Source organism: Pteropus alecto, unplaced genomic scaffold (assembly GCF_000325575.1).
Source record: "Pteropus alecto unplaced genomic scaffold, ASM32557v1 scaffold28, whole genome shotgun sequence".
Lineage (NCBI taxonomy): Eukaryota > Metazoa > Chordata > Mammalia > Chiroptera > Pteropodidae > Pteropus > Pteropus alecto.
Window position 1 is genome coordinate 3,294,332 of NW_006441063.1, and position 17,659 is coordinate 3,311,990.

Sequence of the window (17,659 nt, forward strand, 5' to 3'; positions counted from 1 at the left end):
GTTCCAGGATGAGGGTGAGTAGCAGTGGATATGGGATGTAGCAGGCACTGGAGAGGGGAAGATATCCTCTCTTTTTAGTGGGTATTGAGTCACCCCCAGGCACATCTAGAGTTGGATTACATCATGACTTAAAATGGTTCTTGTGGACTCCCCAAGGGGTCTGATCATCATTTATAATATGCGTCCAAGGGAAAGTCAAGTTAACGATACGGCTGATTTACATATATGCCTTTGGGACACTGCCATCTGTAGATGAGAGGTACTTGGGCTCCCCTTTCATCAGTGCCTTGAAATCCTGGTAGAGTTATAAGCCAATCTGAGCTTCTCTTTGGGCAGGGGCCTGCATGTGGTATTTGTTGAATAACACTAGAAGCCCATTGATCCAATATGTTATCTCTATTTGCCTGTTCTGCTACTTGAATCTTAGCCATGAAGATCAGGGAGTTCCCTTAATAAGAAAGAAGCCATTTTGGGAACCCTTTGTACAATTCCTTGTGTTAAGGCATTATGTAAATACTAGGGTAAATGCCTTAGTTGATATGTATAGCAAAGATTACTCTGCCTGATTATCAATTTGGGATCCCCAGATAAAGTGTGTAATACAGTTGCTTTCAAATTCTTTTGATTGCTACCTGCAGTAAGAAATATATTTTACGTCACAATCCAAAACATACACATACATACACACAGTATGTCATCAAATCTAAGATGCCATCAGTTGTCAGAGGCACCATTATTTTAGATACCACTAAAAAAAAAGAGTGATGCTAATTAAAATAGGCCATTCCATTGATTGTAAAGGTCACCACAAGTTCAGAGAAATTAAAATGTGAAAAAAAAAGTGCTTTTTTGGAATCAATGAAATGTACATAAAATGTACATATATTACTGAAACAATACTATATACAGTATGTTATAAGTATTTACTTTCTCCCCCTATTCTGATCTAATGTATTTTATTAAAAATAAAGCTAGTCCCATTAAATTTATTGAAGAGCACACTATTGTGTTTTAAATCGGAGATACAGTATTGTTTTGAAATAAGGAATTGGAGGTGATATGCCAAGACTGATTTCTTATCCCAAACCAGATGTCATGCCATATGTTTTAGTCATTCATTTCATTTAAATGTGAATTGATGGCCTACAGTTTAAGTCAGAACTCTTGATGGCAAGTGACATCTTGAACTAGCTTTGGCAAAGGGAGATTTTATTGTTTTATATAAGGGCAAGGGTATGCTGGTGGGCCCAAGGAATGCTGAAACCAAAGGCTCAAATACTGTAGGATCTCTCTTTCTCTCCCTCTTTCTCTGTTTGTCTCTGCTTTTCTCTGACAATTTTATTCTCTTGTATTAGAATTCTTTATGAGACTTAACTTTGTCATTTAGCAGCTATAGAGCTCACATCTTCTTTATTTTACCACCAGAGAAAAATACTCTGAAGGATCCGATTGTCCCAGCTTGGTCCATGTGATCGTTCCTATGGTCAGGGGATAGGACAAAGCCATCTCCACTAGAACCACATGGGTGACATAGGGAATTATGCTGTTCTCCAAAAGGAGGGGTCCTATTTCATTTAGAAGAACACAGTAGATGTCCATCACACCTAGAAAGGGGTAGCACTAGGTATTGTACATTGGAGTTTAGTCTCTCCCAACAGGTATTACACAAGGCCTACGGATTATAATTTTGAAAACAAGAATTGCCATCAGTTCAATTCTTCCTCTCTCCCCGCCCCACTCCAGAACTTGAAGTTAAGTGAAAATAATAACTGACAGCAGCCAGTGTATGACTGTCAGTTCAAGGGCATTGAATGGAAAATGGATGCTTTCTAAATCCAAGAGAGAAACTACTTAGAAAAGAAACCGTTCTACCTCTTATCACAGGCAGAATTGGCCAAATAAATTGTGTATAAAAGGCTTCAAATGAAGTCAAAGTTTTCATCCTTGGGTCAGGGAAACAGAGAATGTTCCAGAAGGACAAAGCCGCAGGTTTCAGCTGACTAGGCTGCAGTCTGTCACTTATAGACATTCTTATCATGTTCATTTAAGGTCTGTTTTCTGAAAGTATCTTCTCACAGTTTCTTCTCTCTCTGTCATTTAACCTATTAAAATATCATTCTACAGCTGTGCAATTAAAGGCTTGCTGCCTACCATTCTCAGTACACACCCCTGCATTTTTATTTTCTTAATAACCTCTCTTTCCTAAGTCCTGTTTTCTCAGTTTTGCCATAATGTGCCAGAATTTTGTAAATTATACCACCGATTTACTGCCAAGAACTATGCACCAGTAGCAGCTTTATTTGGGCAGCCTTTTTGAATCTTAAATACAGTATCTGTTTCTGTAAGTACAACCTTCACTAACAGATGGGTGTCTCATTTTGACACTGGTGAAACTGCTCAAGCTGCTCAGTAGTGTATAGACTAAAGTTTTGACAGGAAGAACCTTTTTTAGGGACTCTCGGTGGAGAGGCACCTTGTTAGTTTCACTGGGGCAGTAAGTAGAAACAAAACTCAATCATATTTCTTGAGGAGTTTGATGTCTACTTGGAAAGACAGAACCTACACACATCTGAAATGACTTCTGAAAATTGAAAGCAGTATAAGATTAGTGCTAATTCAAAAATATGAACAGAGAATATCAATGTGAATAGAATTAAAGATTAGACAAGACAAACTAGAAGAGGGAGCCAGGCTTTGAAATAGCTTTTAAAACAGGAAATGGACTGAGAGGAAGGGAAGGGCGTTTTGGGTTGGTTATGCAAAGGCATGAAGACAGAAACAAGTAGCTGTGAAATTACATATGATTTACAGTCAGAAGTGTTCAATCATTGTTTTTTTTTTTTGTAACTGATATTCACTTAATTCTCTGAGCTGAGAATACAGTCATGAACAAGGTAGCAAAGAGTCACGGACCTCCCATTTCATATTCTAGCCCCTGGATGATACCTACCTCATGGCATTACACATAGGACTTAAGCAATGGAAATGAAAGAACCTGGTGAAGTTTAGAGTGATGCATCATGATAATTGTTTATTACTAGTTGGAGGAGGAGGAGGAGGAGGAGGAGGGCCAGTTGATGCGCTTGACTATGGTGATCCCTACAAGAGGTTGAAGATGGGAATGTTCTGAGGGAACGTGATTTGAAAACATGTACTTCACTCTTCTCCCCACCACTGGTCACTCCCTTTTACAGACGAGCAAACTGTGGCTCAGGAAGGGAAAGTGGCTTCTCTAGTCAAGAACCTGTAATTAATAGAAGAGCTGGAACTTAATTCCAGCACTCTTGTAATTGCATCCTACGAGAGATGATGGCCATGAACAGTTGAGGGAACTCTGTCCCTGCTTGACATTTCATGTGATAGAACATCTATGTCCTGAACAAATCAGGGGAAAGCAAATGCTCCACCACTGCCCCTGGAAGCCTTTCTCCGATAGTCAGATATATTCATTTTGAGGGAAGAAAGAATTAAATTAGCTAGACAAGGCTGTTACTTATGGATTTTCAAAATATTCCAAATCACTGCTTTTCTAATTTTTGTAATGAAGACCCATATGAAGAAATCTATTCTACTATGACCTATTATTTGGTTGAATATATTATTTATTTTCCATCAGCACATTTTTTAATGTGTGAAAGGGAGTGCAATTGATAATAATGCTGAACGACAGTCAAAAAGTTTGAAACACAGTACTCTAGTTGATTGTTGGTACATGTGAGGGGCTTGGGATCATGACAGAGAAGGGGAATGACAGGTGTATGGTGAGGTGAATGTCTGAGATGTACTTTAAACTTGTCCTATCTGAACATTTTGGTGAATATTCTCTCCCCTTCTCCCCGCCCCCTGCCAACAAAACAAAACAAAACAAAACACCGGTAATAAACATTTTCTTCAATCTATTCTTCACTAATAGCAAAAGGTTTAGATCAATCTTTCAGGATTCCGTTTTTCCACGTGAAACAGGCATGGTTTTCTGTGTACTTCTTCACCTTTTCTTGCCCTTGAGCTTTCATCCGTTAGTCTGCCACTGATTTAGAGAAGTAAGGCTTCTAAGGAAGAGTGTCTTATTTATAGTTTCTGGCCCTCTGCTTACTTGTTCTGGGTCTGCAACTTGGAGTTGAAGTTGATGCCCTTGAAAAGCTAAAATGTCTTCCTTGCTCTACTCCTTCAAACACAGACATTTATACACAGCTCCTGGACATCTCTCCTGTCTCAAAACTTTGCCAAGATATAACAGAGCAGCTCTTGCCTGCCAGTCAGACATGTGAGACTCACTCCTGGGCTTCTTCAATGCCTCCTCATATATTAGGACTTTCTAGCTATGAAACCTTTGCAAATTTACCCATGGAGAAGAGAAGGGTTACCACTGTGTCCACCCTTCCTTGGGATCTTCCAAAATGTTTGAACACTCATGTGTTAGCAAGAGCCACCAGAATGTGAGAGAGTAGTAATACTTCACAGCAATAAAGTAACTTTCTGTAGGTTTTCATTTTGTAAAGATCTTTAGGTCATGAAGGCATATAGTAGAGAACCACAGGGGGTTTCCTGCCTCAAAGGATAAACTATACTAATAGCTCGAGCCTGAAAGTCACATTTTCCTAAAGCAAATTTTATCATCTGAACATCTGAATTCATAGATTAAACTTGCCAATAGTTTATTTTACTAGAGAGGATTGAGTATGTGACTTTTCCTGGGGGTTATTAAATTAAAAATTAGTAGATATTATTTTTTTTCTAAGTCATAAATTATACAAGAAGATGATTTAGACAGAGGAATTTAAAAACACACAGAAAACATTGGTAGCACTCAGATGCCTGACTATGCTAATGCTCTAAAAAAATCTTGAAAACATATCAGGCCAAAGTTTGTCATATTTTAATATTTTTTTTACCAGAAGCTCATTTACATACATAGCAGCTCAAGGTAGTAGAAGCCTAAGATATATACCCACCGAATTAAGTAGAACATGTGATTATGAACCATCAAATAGCTTGTAAAACAAACCAAGTATAGTAGTAATTATTTTAATGAAATATTTTAAAACATAATACATATGGCATTTAACCTTTATCGCAATCCCATGAGACATGGCTGACTGGGGTATTTGAGTTTTAGGGAGATTCAATAGCTGTCTTAACTTGGTTCCCTAGAAGCAGAGCCTGTGACTTGAGGGACTGCTCTCAGGGAAAACCTATTAAGTAAGAGAAGGAAGCAAAAAAGAGCCAAACGGGGATACAGTCTCAGATAAAATCTGTACCACAAGGTACTCAGGAAAATCCTGCAGGATTTTCATGAAAGGTGACACCTATTTACAGCTAAGCAGTTCTATGAGCCTGCTTCCTGACAGTAGAATTCTGGGAGTTCAAAGGCTTCTCTTTGTTCTGTAATATCTCTGTTCCCCTCAGTCATGCTGGTGATATTTCTGCATATATAACTCCTTAAGAACTTTGTGGGTCTTCTGTGAATCTTCTTAGAGTTCATGCCATTAGATAAAAGCCACACCCACAAATGTCATAGACATAAATTCTTTTCTGTTGTTTGAGAGGATCTGTGACACATCCTTAATTTTTAAAAGACCTTTGGTGGGACTGAAGGTACTCTGAGGCACCTCCTTAATTTAACAAAAGATACGACAATCGACATCCTCGAATTCGTGTTTAGACTATGTTTTCCTGGCAGTGCCTGGATTTGACCTTTGTTCAGAAGCCATTCAAATGTCCTTTTCACTTTACTGCAGCTGCAGTGTAACCCCTTTGGCAAATCATTTGCTAGCACTTAATCATCTGGCTCCCACAAATAAACATCTGTGGCTTCCATTAGTGCAAAATACCTTTTTCTAAACATCCATATCTTCAGTATTGTCACAGTTCAAATTTATATACTGAAGCTGTACTGAGTAGGATAAAACCATTCCACATATGGACAGATGATTCTGTGTCATAAGAAACTTAAAGCAGATTTTTTTCTTTTCTTCCTACATTTATTGATTATGAATTCTGAATCATATTCTAGGTATACAAGGCAAATAAAACATGGCTTTCACCATTGAGCAATTCAAAGATGTGATTGACTCCACAGAATTTTTTTAAAAATTAAGTCTAAACCTATGCTGTTTAATATGGTAGCTACTAGCCACACATGGCTATTTAAATTTAAATGAATTAAAATTAAATAAAAACATCCAGTTCATCAGTCACACTGGCCATATTTCAAGTGCTCAATAGCCACTTGTGGCTACTGGCTTCCATATTGGACAGCACAGATATAGAACATTTCCATCATTGCAGAAAGTTTCATTGGACAGTAATAATCTCAAAAAGCCAATAAGATCTAATAAAGATAAGCATTTATCTTTGTTTTAAAAATATTTGTCTCCTCTCCCATATTAAAAAGAGTCGAATATTAAGGAGATACTACATACTTCTTCAGTAGATATCCTAACATGCTTCATAATAAAGAATGCTGTAAAACCATTCTTAATATTTTTTTAGATCATGGACCCTTATTAAAATTTACTGAAACTTAGCAGCTTCCCCCCGCCCCGCCAGGAAAGTGCATTCATATACCAAATGGCATGTCTGATTACGGGGTGTTCGTGGACTCCCCAAAGTTCTTCCATTGGTCCTCTAGGAGGTCAGGGACTCAGGTCAAGAATCTCTACTGCAAAGTGAATTTTATTTTCCCATGGACTTTCAGTATAAAATTAATGATGCTGTTTACAATTAAATAGCACTTCTGATAATAATGAAATTATATTTAGAATAATGATGATGAAGGTAAAACCAAAAATTTTTGACAAAACATTAACAATGCAGAGCAGTCTTCAAAATAACTAAAAAAATAAACCCGACACTTTAAGCTAAAACTATAACACAGAACCAGCAAATCTGCCCATTTAGATCATGTATCACAATCAATAAAGAAATATATAATTTTAGCAAATTGGCTACATTTTCCATCGGTCTCAGTTGCTTCCTCCCACCCCCCTTGCCCACCTTACAGTGAGAAAACTTTAGGGTAAAGGAGGGAGCAATCTAGTAGCCTTCTAAAATCAAAATTCTTGATATAATTCTAATACACATAATAGATATTTTTTTAAAGAGTGAGTTTGGGGTCTTAATGTTATCTACCTGGACAGTCAGAAATAAAGGGTACGATTCAGTAGGCCAGGAAGACCCTTTTTTGAACTTTGGAAAAAGGAGTGGCTCGCTCTTTTAAAATCTGTTGAATTAGATGAAGTTTCTGTAAGAAGAGCAGAATTATAAATGGAATTGGCTCCAGGTATGGCTGAGGGACAGAATCCTACATGGCTCTGAGTTTCTGATTTTTGAGCCAATGTAGAATTTGCAGTTTTGAGGAAGAAGCACTGAAGCATTCTTTCCAAAGAGTGATAATCCAAACCATATGAGCATTGATTAATGGTGGTCATAATAAAACCATGGTTAACCAGAATTCTAAAGGGATGGCCTTTTGTAAACAAAGAAGAGTTTGTTAGAAAATCCCCCTGTCACCTCTCTCTTTCTTTTTCTTCTTTTCTTTCCTTCTTTTTTTTTTTAACCCCGTGGAAAGTCTTTAACACTTTAGAAAACTTTAGTAAGTACAATCTGCTGAAAATAAATGATCAGTCTTTGATCTTATCATATCCTTCAGGATGTCCATTTTGTAGACTTGTCATCATTTTTTAATAGTAGTTGATGTATGGGTTTAGGCCAAATATAAACTGGAAATTTGGGGCAAGAGGTGGCTGATATCCATTTATTTTCTTTTCACTTTTCTATCAATAGTAGGCAGTAAATTTTTCATTTGTTTGTGTATCAGTTTGAATGCATTCAGCTGCAAGTAAGAAACAATGCTACTCACAGTGGCTTCGATCGAAAGGACATTTATTGTTGACTTAATAAGAAGTATGAAGGTAAGATGTCAAAGGTTAATTTATTAGCTCAATAAGTTCATCATAGATCCCAGGTTCTTTTTATCCTTGCACTCTACCATCCTCGGCTGAAAATCTTTAGTGTTGAGATGTCTTACTTACTTCATGGTTGCAAAATGGCTGCTTTAGTTTCAGGCATTCATCCTTACACAGTATCTTCCAAAGCAGGTATTAGTAGTCCCATCTTATATTTCAAATTTGACATATGTGTAAGTGTCAATATCATATATTCAGTTTCATATGTCATCATGCATATAGTTTCCAGTATCTGCTTTTTTGCTTAGCTATATTTCATATACATTTCCCATTCCAAACTTGATTAGCGGCTATATAATAGCTTGTTGATATAAGATAATTTGTTTGCTCATTGCACTATTGTCATACTTTATTTTTCACTATAATAAACAATATGTGATGAATGTTTCTTAGAATGCTGATGGAAAGTGGGACTGTGTACTCCAGGTTCCCCTATCTCTCCAGTAGGTCTCAGTCCCTTCCCTTCTCATGAGTTTACTTATCTCAAGTTATTTCTCAAAGAGTGAGTTTTGTGATAGTCATGGAGATGCACTGACCAAATCTTCCTTCAAGGAAAAACTATCTCAACTGGCAATGCTATTCTCAGACAGCCATCACCTTTCAGCCCCTTCAGAGATTGCCTCAGCCATTGGGAGTGCTTCACCCAAGTTCACGTCCTTCCCAAGGTGGGTCATATCCAATGGCTGATTGAGGCAGGGATATAGAGGTCCAGCTATTTCAGCCTAACATGAGAGGCTGCCATTGGGTTGACATCAGAGCTTGACTTCTCCCTCTGTCCAAACCTGCTTTCATCTTTTTCACAGTTGTTGATCCCTAATAAACATCCTGTGCACTAAACTCCATCTCAGAAGCTACTTCCCAGAGAACCCAACCTATGGCAACTGTCTTCTTTGCTTAGAGCCAGGCCAGGATGACCTGCGGGAAGAGAAGAGTGCTCTTAATATGACACAGATCACATGCTGCTTAGGAATATGCCATATGGAGTTGGAGAATCCAAGAATTCTTAGAGGAATTCCAGTTCATCTCTGAATATGAAGAGAAATGGGGGGCAAGGTGAGGGGGAGGGACAGTAGAGTCTTTAACATTTCCGATATATTCAAACTGTAGTTTGGAAACTAAGCTTCTTTGAGTTATATGCATAATAGTTTGTTTTCCATTATGAAAGTAATACATGTTTCTAGTAGAAAATTTAGAAGAAAAACATTCAATTATCAGACTTTTTTCTGTGCATTGTTTATTTTTAATTTGATTTTTTACATTTTTATACATCACATCATTTATGTAGTTTTGTTATAGTACATTTTTCACTTAATATAATAAAGAGCTTTTTATATGCTATTATATCTTTTTATAAACATTATTTTTAACAGGTACATTATATCCAATGAATGCACTGTGGATTATTTAACCATAACATTGACTATGTGGTCTGTTTATAGTCTTTTGTTATTATAAATGACATTGCAAAGAAATCTTTGTGTTTAAATTTTTTTTCTATATTTATTATTATTTCCTTAGGATAAATTCCCAGAAGTGGAATGACTGGATCAAGGGGTTTGAACATAGGCTTTTGATTCATATTGCTAGATTGCTTTCCTGAAGGGTAACACAGGTTTTCATGTTCACTTTTTGATATGGAATAATGAACAGTTTATGTAATTTTGTATCTGTCTCGGTGGCTAGAGAACAGGTAAAGAAACCTGGAGCAAGCAGAATACAGAACGAGGCTTCTCTAGTTGGTGGGGGAGGGGGCTTTTCCAAATGGACAGGTCCCAGCCTCTATCATCTCCCCATTTTCAATTTCCACACTCACCATCTCTCATCTAGAATACAAGTGGAGCAGAGACTGTTACTCATTTGCTTATCTTGTATGGAGATTTGAATAACCCCATAATAGTGTCCTTGTCTATATGGTTGTAGGTCCCTGTAGGTAAATATATTACCAAGATGATGTCAACTCAACAATCGGTGAACAGACTAGAAAGTCTAGAGGGAAAGATCTCTAAATTTAAGATGCTGTTTTGAAGTTTGGGGCCTGGTACTGTTTCAAAGATTAAGGATCTACTACTTACTGGAATTCAATATCTAATATTTTTATAACGATTCAGTTCCAACTTCCAAATGAGTTTAAATTTTAAAATTAAATACAGACTTTCTCCCTGAGGCTGTGGTTTTCAAGAGTAGCAAGACTTTCAAGCGATTTTACTTTAACTTGGTGATAGTTTCTGAATAAACATCCAGGTTGTCAATTTTGGTCCTCATTTCCTACAAATATACCAAAGCAGCTTTGTATTTCGTTTGTCATTAAGACATTTGATTTGCCTCCTTATCCTCATCCCAAATTTATTTCACAAGATAGACTAAGTTTTAGGTACCATAAACACCCAATTCTATTGGGTGTTCTTTAATTGCTGGAGAAACTGGGCTGTGTCTGAGTCACACACCTTTTACTGTGTCTTCCCTGGCATGAGATTCATATATATTGGCATCTTCTCAGAGTGAAGTTGACTTTCTCTCTATCCCGAGTCCAGAATTTCGGTTGGCATGTGGCAATTCCCAAACAGTTTGAGGATCATTTTAATTGGCTCTGGCCATCTCAGCCCAGCCAGGTTCACTCTGAGAGGTCCCCTATCCCTTCATGAATGGCCACAGAAGCTTTCACTCTTGGCTCTGCGTTCTAATAGCCCCTCTTGCATGGACTGTGCCAAAGCAATGCTTCAAAATATTCATCCATATCATGTGGCTTTTCTTGCTGCAGTTTCTGTTCTTTTTTATTGTAGGATCTGGAGACTCACCGCTAGAAGATGATGAAGTCGGGTACTCACACACTAGATATAAAGGTGAATGCTTTGCTTGTGTGCTAATGAGGACCTGCTGATGCCAGGAGAACTTTTCCTTTTGGCCCTGCAGAGCGGACTATAATAAAGTGACCAGACAGCACATTAAAGTTCTAATTACCTGTCCAGAAAAAAAAAAATATTTAAAATTAATACACATATGCTCCCATTAAAAAAAACTAATAAAGAAAAACAAAAGAAAACAAAAGCATTTGGAAAACTCTGAAGTGCTGACCTTCAGCACCCCAGTGGTCATTTTATTCTCATAGTTTCTTTACTGTCCTTACTTCTGCAAAGCCGAGCTCTAGCTGATGAAAGTGAAAATCAAGCCATGAGTTCTGCCAGATTCATACATTACAGCCACAGTCATCCAGAGTAAACCACACAAGGTCAAATCTGGACCCAGTGCTGCTAATGTACTGAGATGAATGGGGACTGAGAGAACTTGATTTTCATAAGCTCATTTCATCGTGCTCTTTCTGAGTCCAGCGTGGCTCCTGAAATGATGAGTAAAGTGTGTTGCCCCCATGAAACTTAAATGACAAAGAACTCCATCACTACACATTTCCAGCAACCCACCCCCCAACCAGGCATAAAAAAAACTAATCAAGAACCTTCTATGCAGACTCAGGTAAGTATGTCCACAAATATTTCTTCTGGTGAGTCATTTCTCTGAAACTTAGGGAGCCCTGGGAAAAGTGAAGGTAAATTTAGATTATTTCTCTCTGAATCTGGTTCCCTTTACAGTGGAGAAATAATTTGAAGAAAATTAGTTAATAAAGTTCCATTGTGGCATTTTGCCTAGGAAATATGTCCACATTCTGACAAGAGGATACTGCCCTGCTCTCTTGTGATATGTCTAAATTATAAGAGAATCAGGGTAGTACTGCTCAGCCTTTGGTTGGAGAGAGTCCTTCAGCTGTTTTCCACACAAATGAACAATCTTTCTAATAATGACTGGTACCTATGCACAGGTGTGTTTCCTACCATATTCCACATTTGTTTTTGACCTGTGAATGCAAATATTCATTCCTGTTCACAGCTCCTATTAATTGAAGGTTTAAAAATATTTTTTCCTTTAAATCTCTTGTTGAAAAATCTTCCCAAAACACAAGCATGAACATGTGATCCTTCACATATATAGTAGGGGTTGTCTAGTGCCCTTGCATCATTGTTCCCAGTGTTTATCCTCACCTCATAGTATTGCAAGTATGGAAGGTAGACCAGATGGCCAGAATGTGTGCCGACTCTAGAATTTACCCTGAATGTTTAAGAATAAATATTTCTTGAGAAGTTGTTTGCATTGTCAGTTTTTAGTTTTCAGACTTATTTAGCTCTAGATCCTCGGGCCCCTACATAGTGCCTGACATACAGTATAAACTCAATAAGTGTTTTTAAATTAAATTTAAGCAAAAGAAAGAAAATGAAATTTAACCCACATTTATTGTGTTCTTAGAATGTGGCAAGTATTACTTTTGATACTTTTACTTGGAATGCCATCATATCATCGTACTAATTGAGGGAAGGGGGAAGGCATGTAGAGATATATTGTTATTTCTTATTTATAGATGAAGGAACCACAGATTAGAAAGCGTAGGTGACTTGCCCAGAGTCACATAACTAGCAAACATTACATTTGGGTTTGAAATCCAGATGTTTTGACTCAACATCTAGAGTTTGCTAGTGGTTCCTTATTAGTCTTCTACATGATACTACCTACCCCAGGAACTCCGGTTAATTGGAATGCTTACCACATTCGCCCAGGAGGATGATAAAGCTTTCCTAAATAATCAATTTTGATTTCTCCCTAAATAAACCCTATCTTAATTGAAGCGGCAGCATAAGAACTTCTTTTCTCTAAACCTCTGTGATAAATGTTTTGCTAATTCACTTTAACTTACGGTGCTTATATGCACTTCAAATTCAAGTCACTCACTGACATTTTAATTGCTATCACTATAAGGCCGCTAAACTGTCAAAATATCTTCCCAAATTTGGTCTTGGAAAGTGATCCAAAAAAAAAAAAATTTCCTTTTGCAAATAAATGAAAACAAGTTTCTTTTCCACACATTGACAACAGCACAGCTTTTAGATGTGCAAGCCAGAACTGCTAGGAGGATTTGAAGGGGCAGAATATGGGGCAAAATCTGCTAACCGCATGTTGTATCAAAACAAGTGAATTCGTGATATGTATTCGCAGGTCATTCTCTAATGCACCTGTTAGCCTTGAATATTTGTCCTGTGTACATTTATGGAAAAGATAACCAGAATGTTTGGTAAGAATTGCAGGTATGCTGCCTCATATTAGTTTACTCTTAAACTGTGACCCTCCTAAACTCATGTCAAAGTGTAGAAGCTGGAGGGTATGAGTGTTTTCAATATTTAAGTGAAAAACAAATGGAGAATTGGACACTCTTCCAGTTTGTACATCAGTGGAATTGTGATCAGGACCCAGAATGTAAAAGAATTTGTCCTCATTGAAAGAGTTACAAGAGACCACCCAAAGTCATCAGTCAGAAGAAAGAATAAGGTGGGCATGTGTGGGAGATGAGTAGGGGATCGGAGAAAATAACAGAGTTTAACCATACAACTTTAAAGCTAGATGGGACTTTGAAAATAACTTATCCACTTCCGTCTCCTGTAGATGAAGAATCTGATTCCCTGAAAAATTCAGTGAATTTTCCAGGGTTACTAGGAGATGATAGGGTTAGAATATGTGCCCAGGCTCTTTGCCCCATATTGTAGCCACCATACTGCACTTGCTTACTGTTTTCATCGTCTCCCTCTGGGTCTTCCATATTCATTCCCACATCATCGTCCTTGCCCTGCCTCCGGTGGGGATTTTATTTTCTCTCTTGGAGCCCAGTTTTCAGTCCAGGGTTCCACAATTTGGCCTGTGAGATGGGGCAAAAGAGGCAGTGAAGGGGACCCAGTTGGCAAGAGTAGAAGGCTAGAGATTGGGGAAGCACAGAAGCATTGCAGGCTAGAAGGGGAACAGGGCAGACAGGGAAAACTAAGGAAAGAGACAGTGGGCAAGGTAGGGAGAAGGGGAGGAGATGATAAAGAGGTAAAGTGACAGGTGATTTTTAAGAGCTAACATCATGGAAGTCCTCTGAAGAACTATAAAAAGTGCTTATTTGAGATTCAAAACACCAAGTACATTTGGGAATTTCCTTGTAGGCAATCTTTCCTATTACAGTTGGAAAGGAAAGGCAGAAAGAGAGAAGGAGAGAAATATAACTCATTTCTAGTAGTTGCAGAAGCCAGTAGGTTCCAAATATTAGTTTTATTTGAGAGGTAGGCATCTGTGGATTTTTTTCAGAATTTATCTTAAGGAATTTTGATTATAGAAGAAAGAGCCACAGCTTGGCAGTGCTAAGCAAGCATACCCCAAAGACTTCTCATTTACCTGTGGTCTTGAAATCTAGTTCCATGGCCTTTCTGGAGCCATCACCAAAGAAGGCACTAAATTATTTAACATTGGTTCAAGAATTCTTTTATATGTAGAAGAAAATAATGGAGACATATATGCTGTTTTGAATTTTACAATATATAGACTATATGTATAAATCTCAGAGGAAGGAAACTTTGTTCAAGGAAGGACTATAAGCCTGCTGTAAGCTCCTGTAAGTCTGTACCCACATGGTCGAATATAATCAGCTCTACACTAAGCCCTTAGGACATCACTTTTACCTAGAAAGTCCAGGGAATACTGCTTGGGTCCTGACTTTAGGGCCCACTTGCAGCTGTCTGAAAAACTATATCATGAAGTATTAGCCAAAGGAGACGTGACAGCACAGAAGTGAAAGAGCAGACAAGGACATGGCTGAGAGGTACTCAGAAACATCCCCAGAAGAGAATTCCTGGCAGTCAAGCAGGGTTTGTCCTCCTTCCTGGCCACATGATGGCGCACGAAGCCTACTCGCTGACAGCTCAGGTGCTGGGGTGGAATGGAGAAGAGCCAGGCAGCTGTAGGGAGGGAGAGGGCTCTTGCCCAAAGCACTGAGAGTCCCGCAGGCTTTAGGGAGTTTGTCACTGGTCCTCACAGCTTGTGCAGTGGCCACTGTGGGAACTTTCCCATTGAGGACCTAGTCTTGCCCTAATAATTTTATGGCTATCAGAGAACACCTCCCTAAGGTAAATAGGAGAGGTTCTGATTTATTAGTGTCATCCTAGCTGTGCTCTAGGCTACTAGGAGACCAAAATTAAACACCCTGGAAATTTGCCAGTTGGGAAGAGTGTCACTCTCTTCCCAACATGAATCACAACTGGGCACATCTGAAAGTGGGATTACTTCCCTATAGGGAGCAAATATTGTGACCTTAAGCCAAAATTATATCCTGTGGCAAAAACCTGGAAATACAGCTTCATTCACCTTAACTAAAATAGTATTATGAGTTTTTACAGAGAATATGCATACAGACTTGGCAAAAATCTAAATTAACCAATTATTGACCACTTCCCGCCCCATACACACTACTTTGTATGGATGGTTGGGGTTAAGGTTCACTATCAATGCCCTTGAGAAAAGTATGTATCTAGTTAAGGGAAATACTGAAAAGAACAAGTGGTTATTGAATATTTACTATGTGCTAAGTAAGCACTGTGGTTGATGCTTGATATGCATTATTTTTTTAGTTCTCTTAAGATATAGTTGTAGGTATCAACTCAGAGAGGTTAAGTAACTTGTCCAAGATCACACAGCTAGTAATGGAGGAAGCCAGATCTATATACTCAGATATGTCTAACACTGAGTCCTGCAATCATAACCTCCTCACCCAGAGACACCTTAAAAGACATGGGACACTATTTGGATGTCCAAAATCTGGAATGCAGCCAGTCAGGGACTTCAAGAGTGAGAAGACACTTTCTGAAGATGTTATTTTCTATTTTTCCCCTCCTTTATTTCTGCTACCTATAGACACCCCGTGGTGCTCCCCAATCAAGGTGAAGTACGGGGATGTGTACTGCAGGGCCCCTGAAGGAGGATACTACAAAACAGCCCTGGGAACTAGGTGTGACATTCGCTGCCGGAAGGGCTATGAGCTTCATGGCTCTTCTCAGCTGATCTGCCAGTCAAACAAGCGGTGGTCCGACAAGGTCATCTGCAAGCGTGAGTAGCCCAGCCCCATGTTGGATCCTCAGGGCCAATCAGGGCCAAAGTTGTTCTGCTCTGAGATCAGGGCTTTCTGTTGAATGTTTTGTGGTCTTTAATGAGAAAAAAACAAAAAACAAACAAACAAACAAAAACCCTTGTAAGCAGAAACCAATGGGTTTCTAAGATATGGTGGAAATGAGATGACACCTTTCAGACAGAAGGGTACGATCAACTATTTGGGAAAGGAGAGAACAGAGGTTTGTTCAGCAAATAGGTTATGTTTGTTCATTAAGTACTGGACACTTTAGGTGTTGGAGATTTAGAAACAAGACACACAGACGCTCTGCCATCAAGGGTCTCACAGAATAGCATCAGAGACAGTAGGGCAGGGCTGACTTTTAGCTTCATGAAAATTCATATCGAATTTGGCAAACTGCAAGTGTTACAGCATTGTCGAAGCACATTTTAGATGCTGTCGGTTTTCAAAACAGCCACCATTTATTGAGCACCTATTGTGTGCCAAACATTTCACATACATTCAATTTTTGCAACAATGCTATTGATATGGATGCCATTACTTATTGCCAGGGAAACTGAGGCTCAGGGCTGCAACCAGGTGCTCTAGCCTACGCAAACTATATGCAACTGGGTGATTATAGTGGACACTTCTAGTGCTTTTCCTCAGATCTCTCTGGATGCCCTTTTAGCAGTTTTGTGTCCATGCCCCAGCTTCTGAGTGCTTTGCTTTTAACGACTTGCACCTTCAGATTTTCTTCTGAGGAAGAAAAGGCTCTTCCTTCAGAGGACTTCTCCCTTTGTTCTATAGGAAGAGCATCATGCCCTGTGGGCAGCCTGGAGCTGCCCAATACTAGTAAAGGATTATGAAAGCCCAGCTTCCTTGCCTGGAGGCAGGACAAGCTCAGGTGTCATTCATGCCTCAGAACTCCCTTGCAGGAGCAGGCTAAGGCTGACTTTGCCTGAGATCCCACCTTGCCCAGCTTCCTCCCCTCCCTTGTCCAGCCTCCCCCATCCTTCCCTGGTCTCCCCTGGGAGCACTTTCTTACTAAATCCCTTGCACATGAATCCTTGTCTTGGGGTCTGCTTCTAAGGAACCCAACCCAAGACTTGGTGGCTTAGCTGGGATGCCAACCCAAGCGAGTCTGATATGAAAGTTCATGTTCTTTCTGTGTGACATGCAGCCACCCACTTTTTTCTCTAATTCTGTCCATTACATTTAAATTAACTTTTCACCGTATGCTTTCAGAGTTTCTGGACTCCAAAACTATGGACAAAAACTACGAAATGCTGAATATGTTCTTTTCTTTTTTCAGAAAAGCGATGTCCTACCCTTGCCATGCCAGCAAATGGAGGGTTCAAGTGCATAGATGGTGCCTACTTTAACTCTCGGTGTGAGTACTATTGCTCACCAGGGTACACACTGAAAGGGGAACGGATGGTCACATGTATGGACAACAAGGCCTGGAGTGGCCAACCAGCCTCCTGTGTTGGTAAGAAAATATCACAGCCCTCAAAAGGCACATACTTTGGGAGGAGCAGGGGTATTCGTCCATTGGATTTGAAAGGAACCATCAATATCTGGGTGTAAAGCATAAGCATCCAGCTTTGCTTTCAGTAGCTCCCTTCATCCCTAGTTCTCTAGCTCAGCCCAGACCTAACCTCAGTCTGTATCCGCGAGCTGGATTCACAGCTGACGGCTTTTGTCCGACTACGTTTGTCTCTTTCTTGGCTTGCTATTG

At 39.0% G+C, this 17,659-nt stretch overlaps 1 protein-coding gene across 2 annotated transcripts in view; it reads left to right on the forward strand.

The window, feature by feature from the left end:
* Positions 1-17,659, forward strand: part of SRPX (sushi repeat containing protein X-linked) — a 74,729-nt gene that overhangs the window by 27,324 nt on the left and 29,746 nt on the right. For both annotated transcript variants that reach the window (XM_006918261.3, XM_025051344.1), the window contains exons 2-4: positions 10,748-10,807; positions 15,726-15,917; positions 17,234-17,410. In XM_006918261.3, coding sequence (XP_006918323.1) covers positions 10,748-10,807; positions 15,726-15,917; positions 17,234-17,410 — 429 coding nt within the window. The remainder of the gene's footprint in view (positions 1-10,747; positions 10,808-15,725; positions 15,918-17,233; positions 17,411-17,659) is intronic.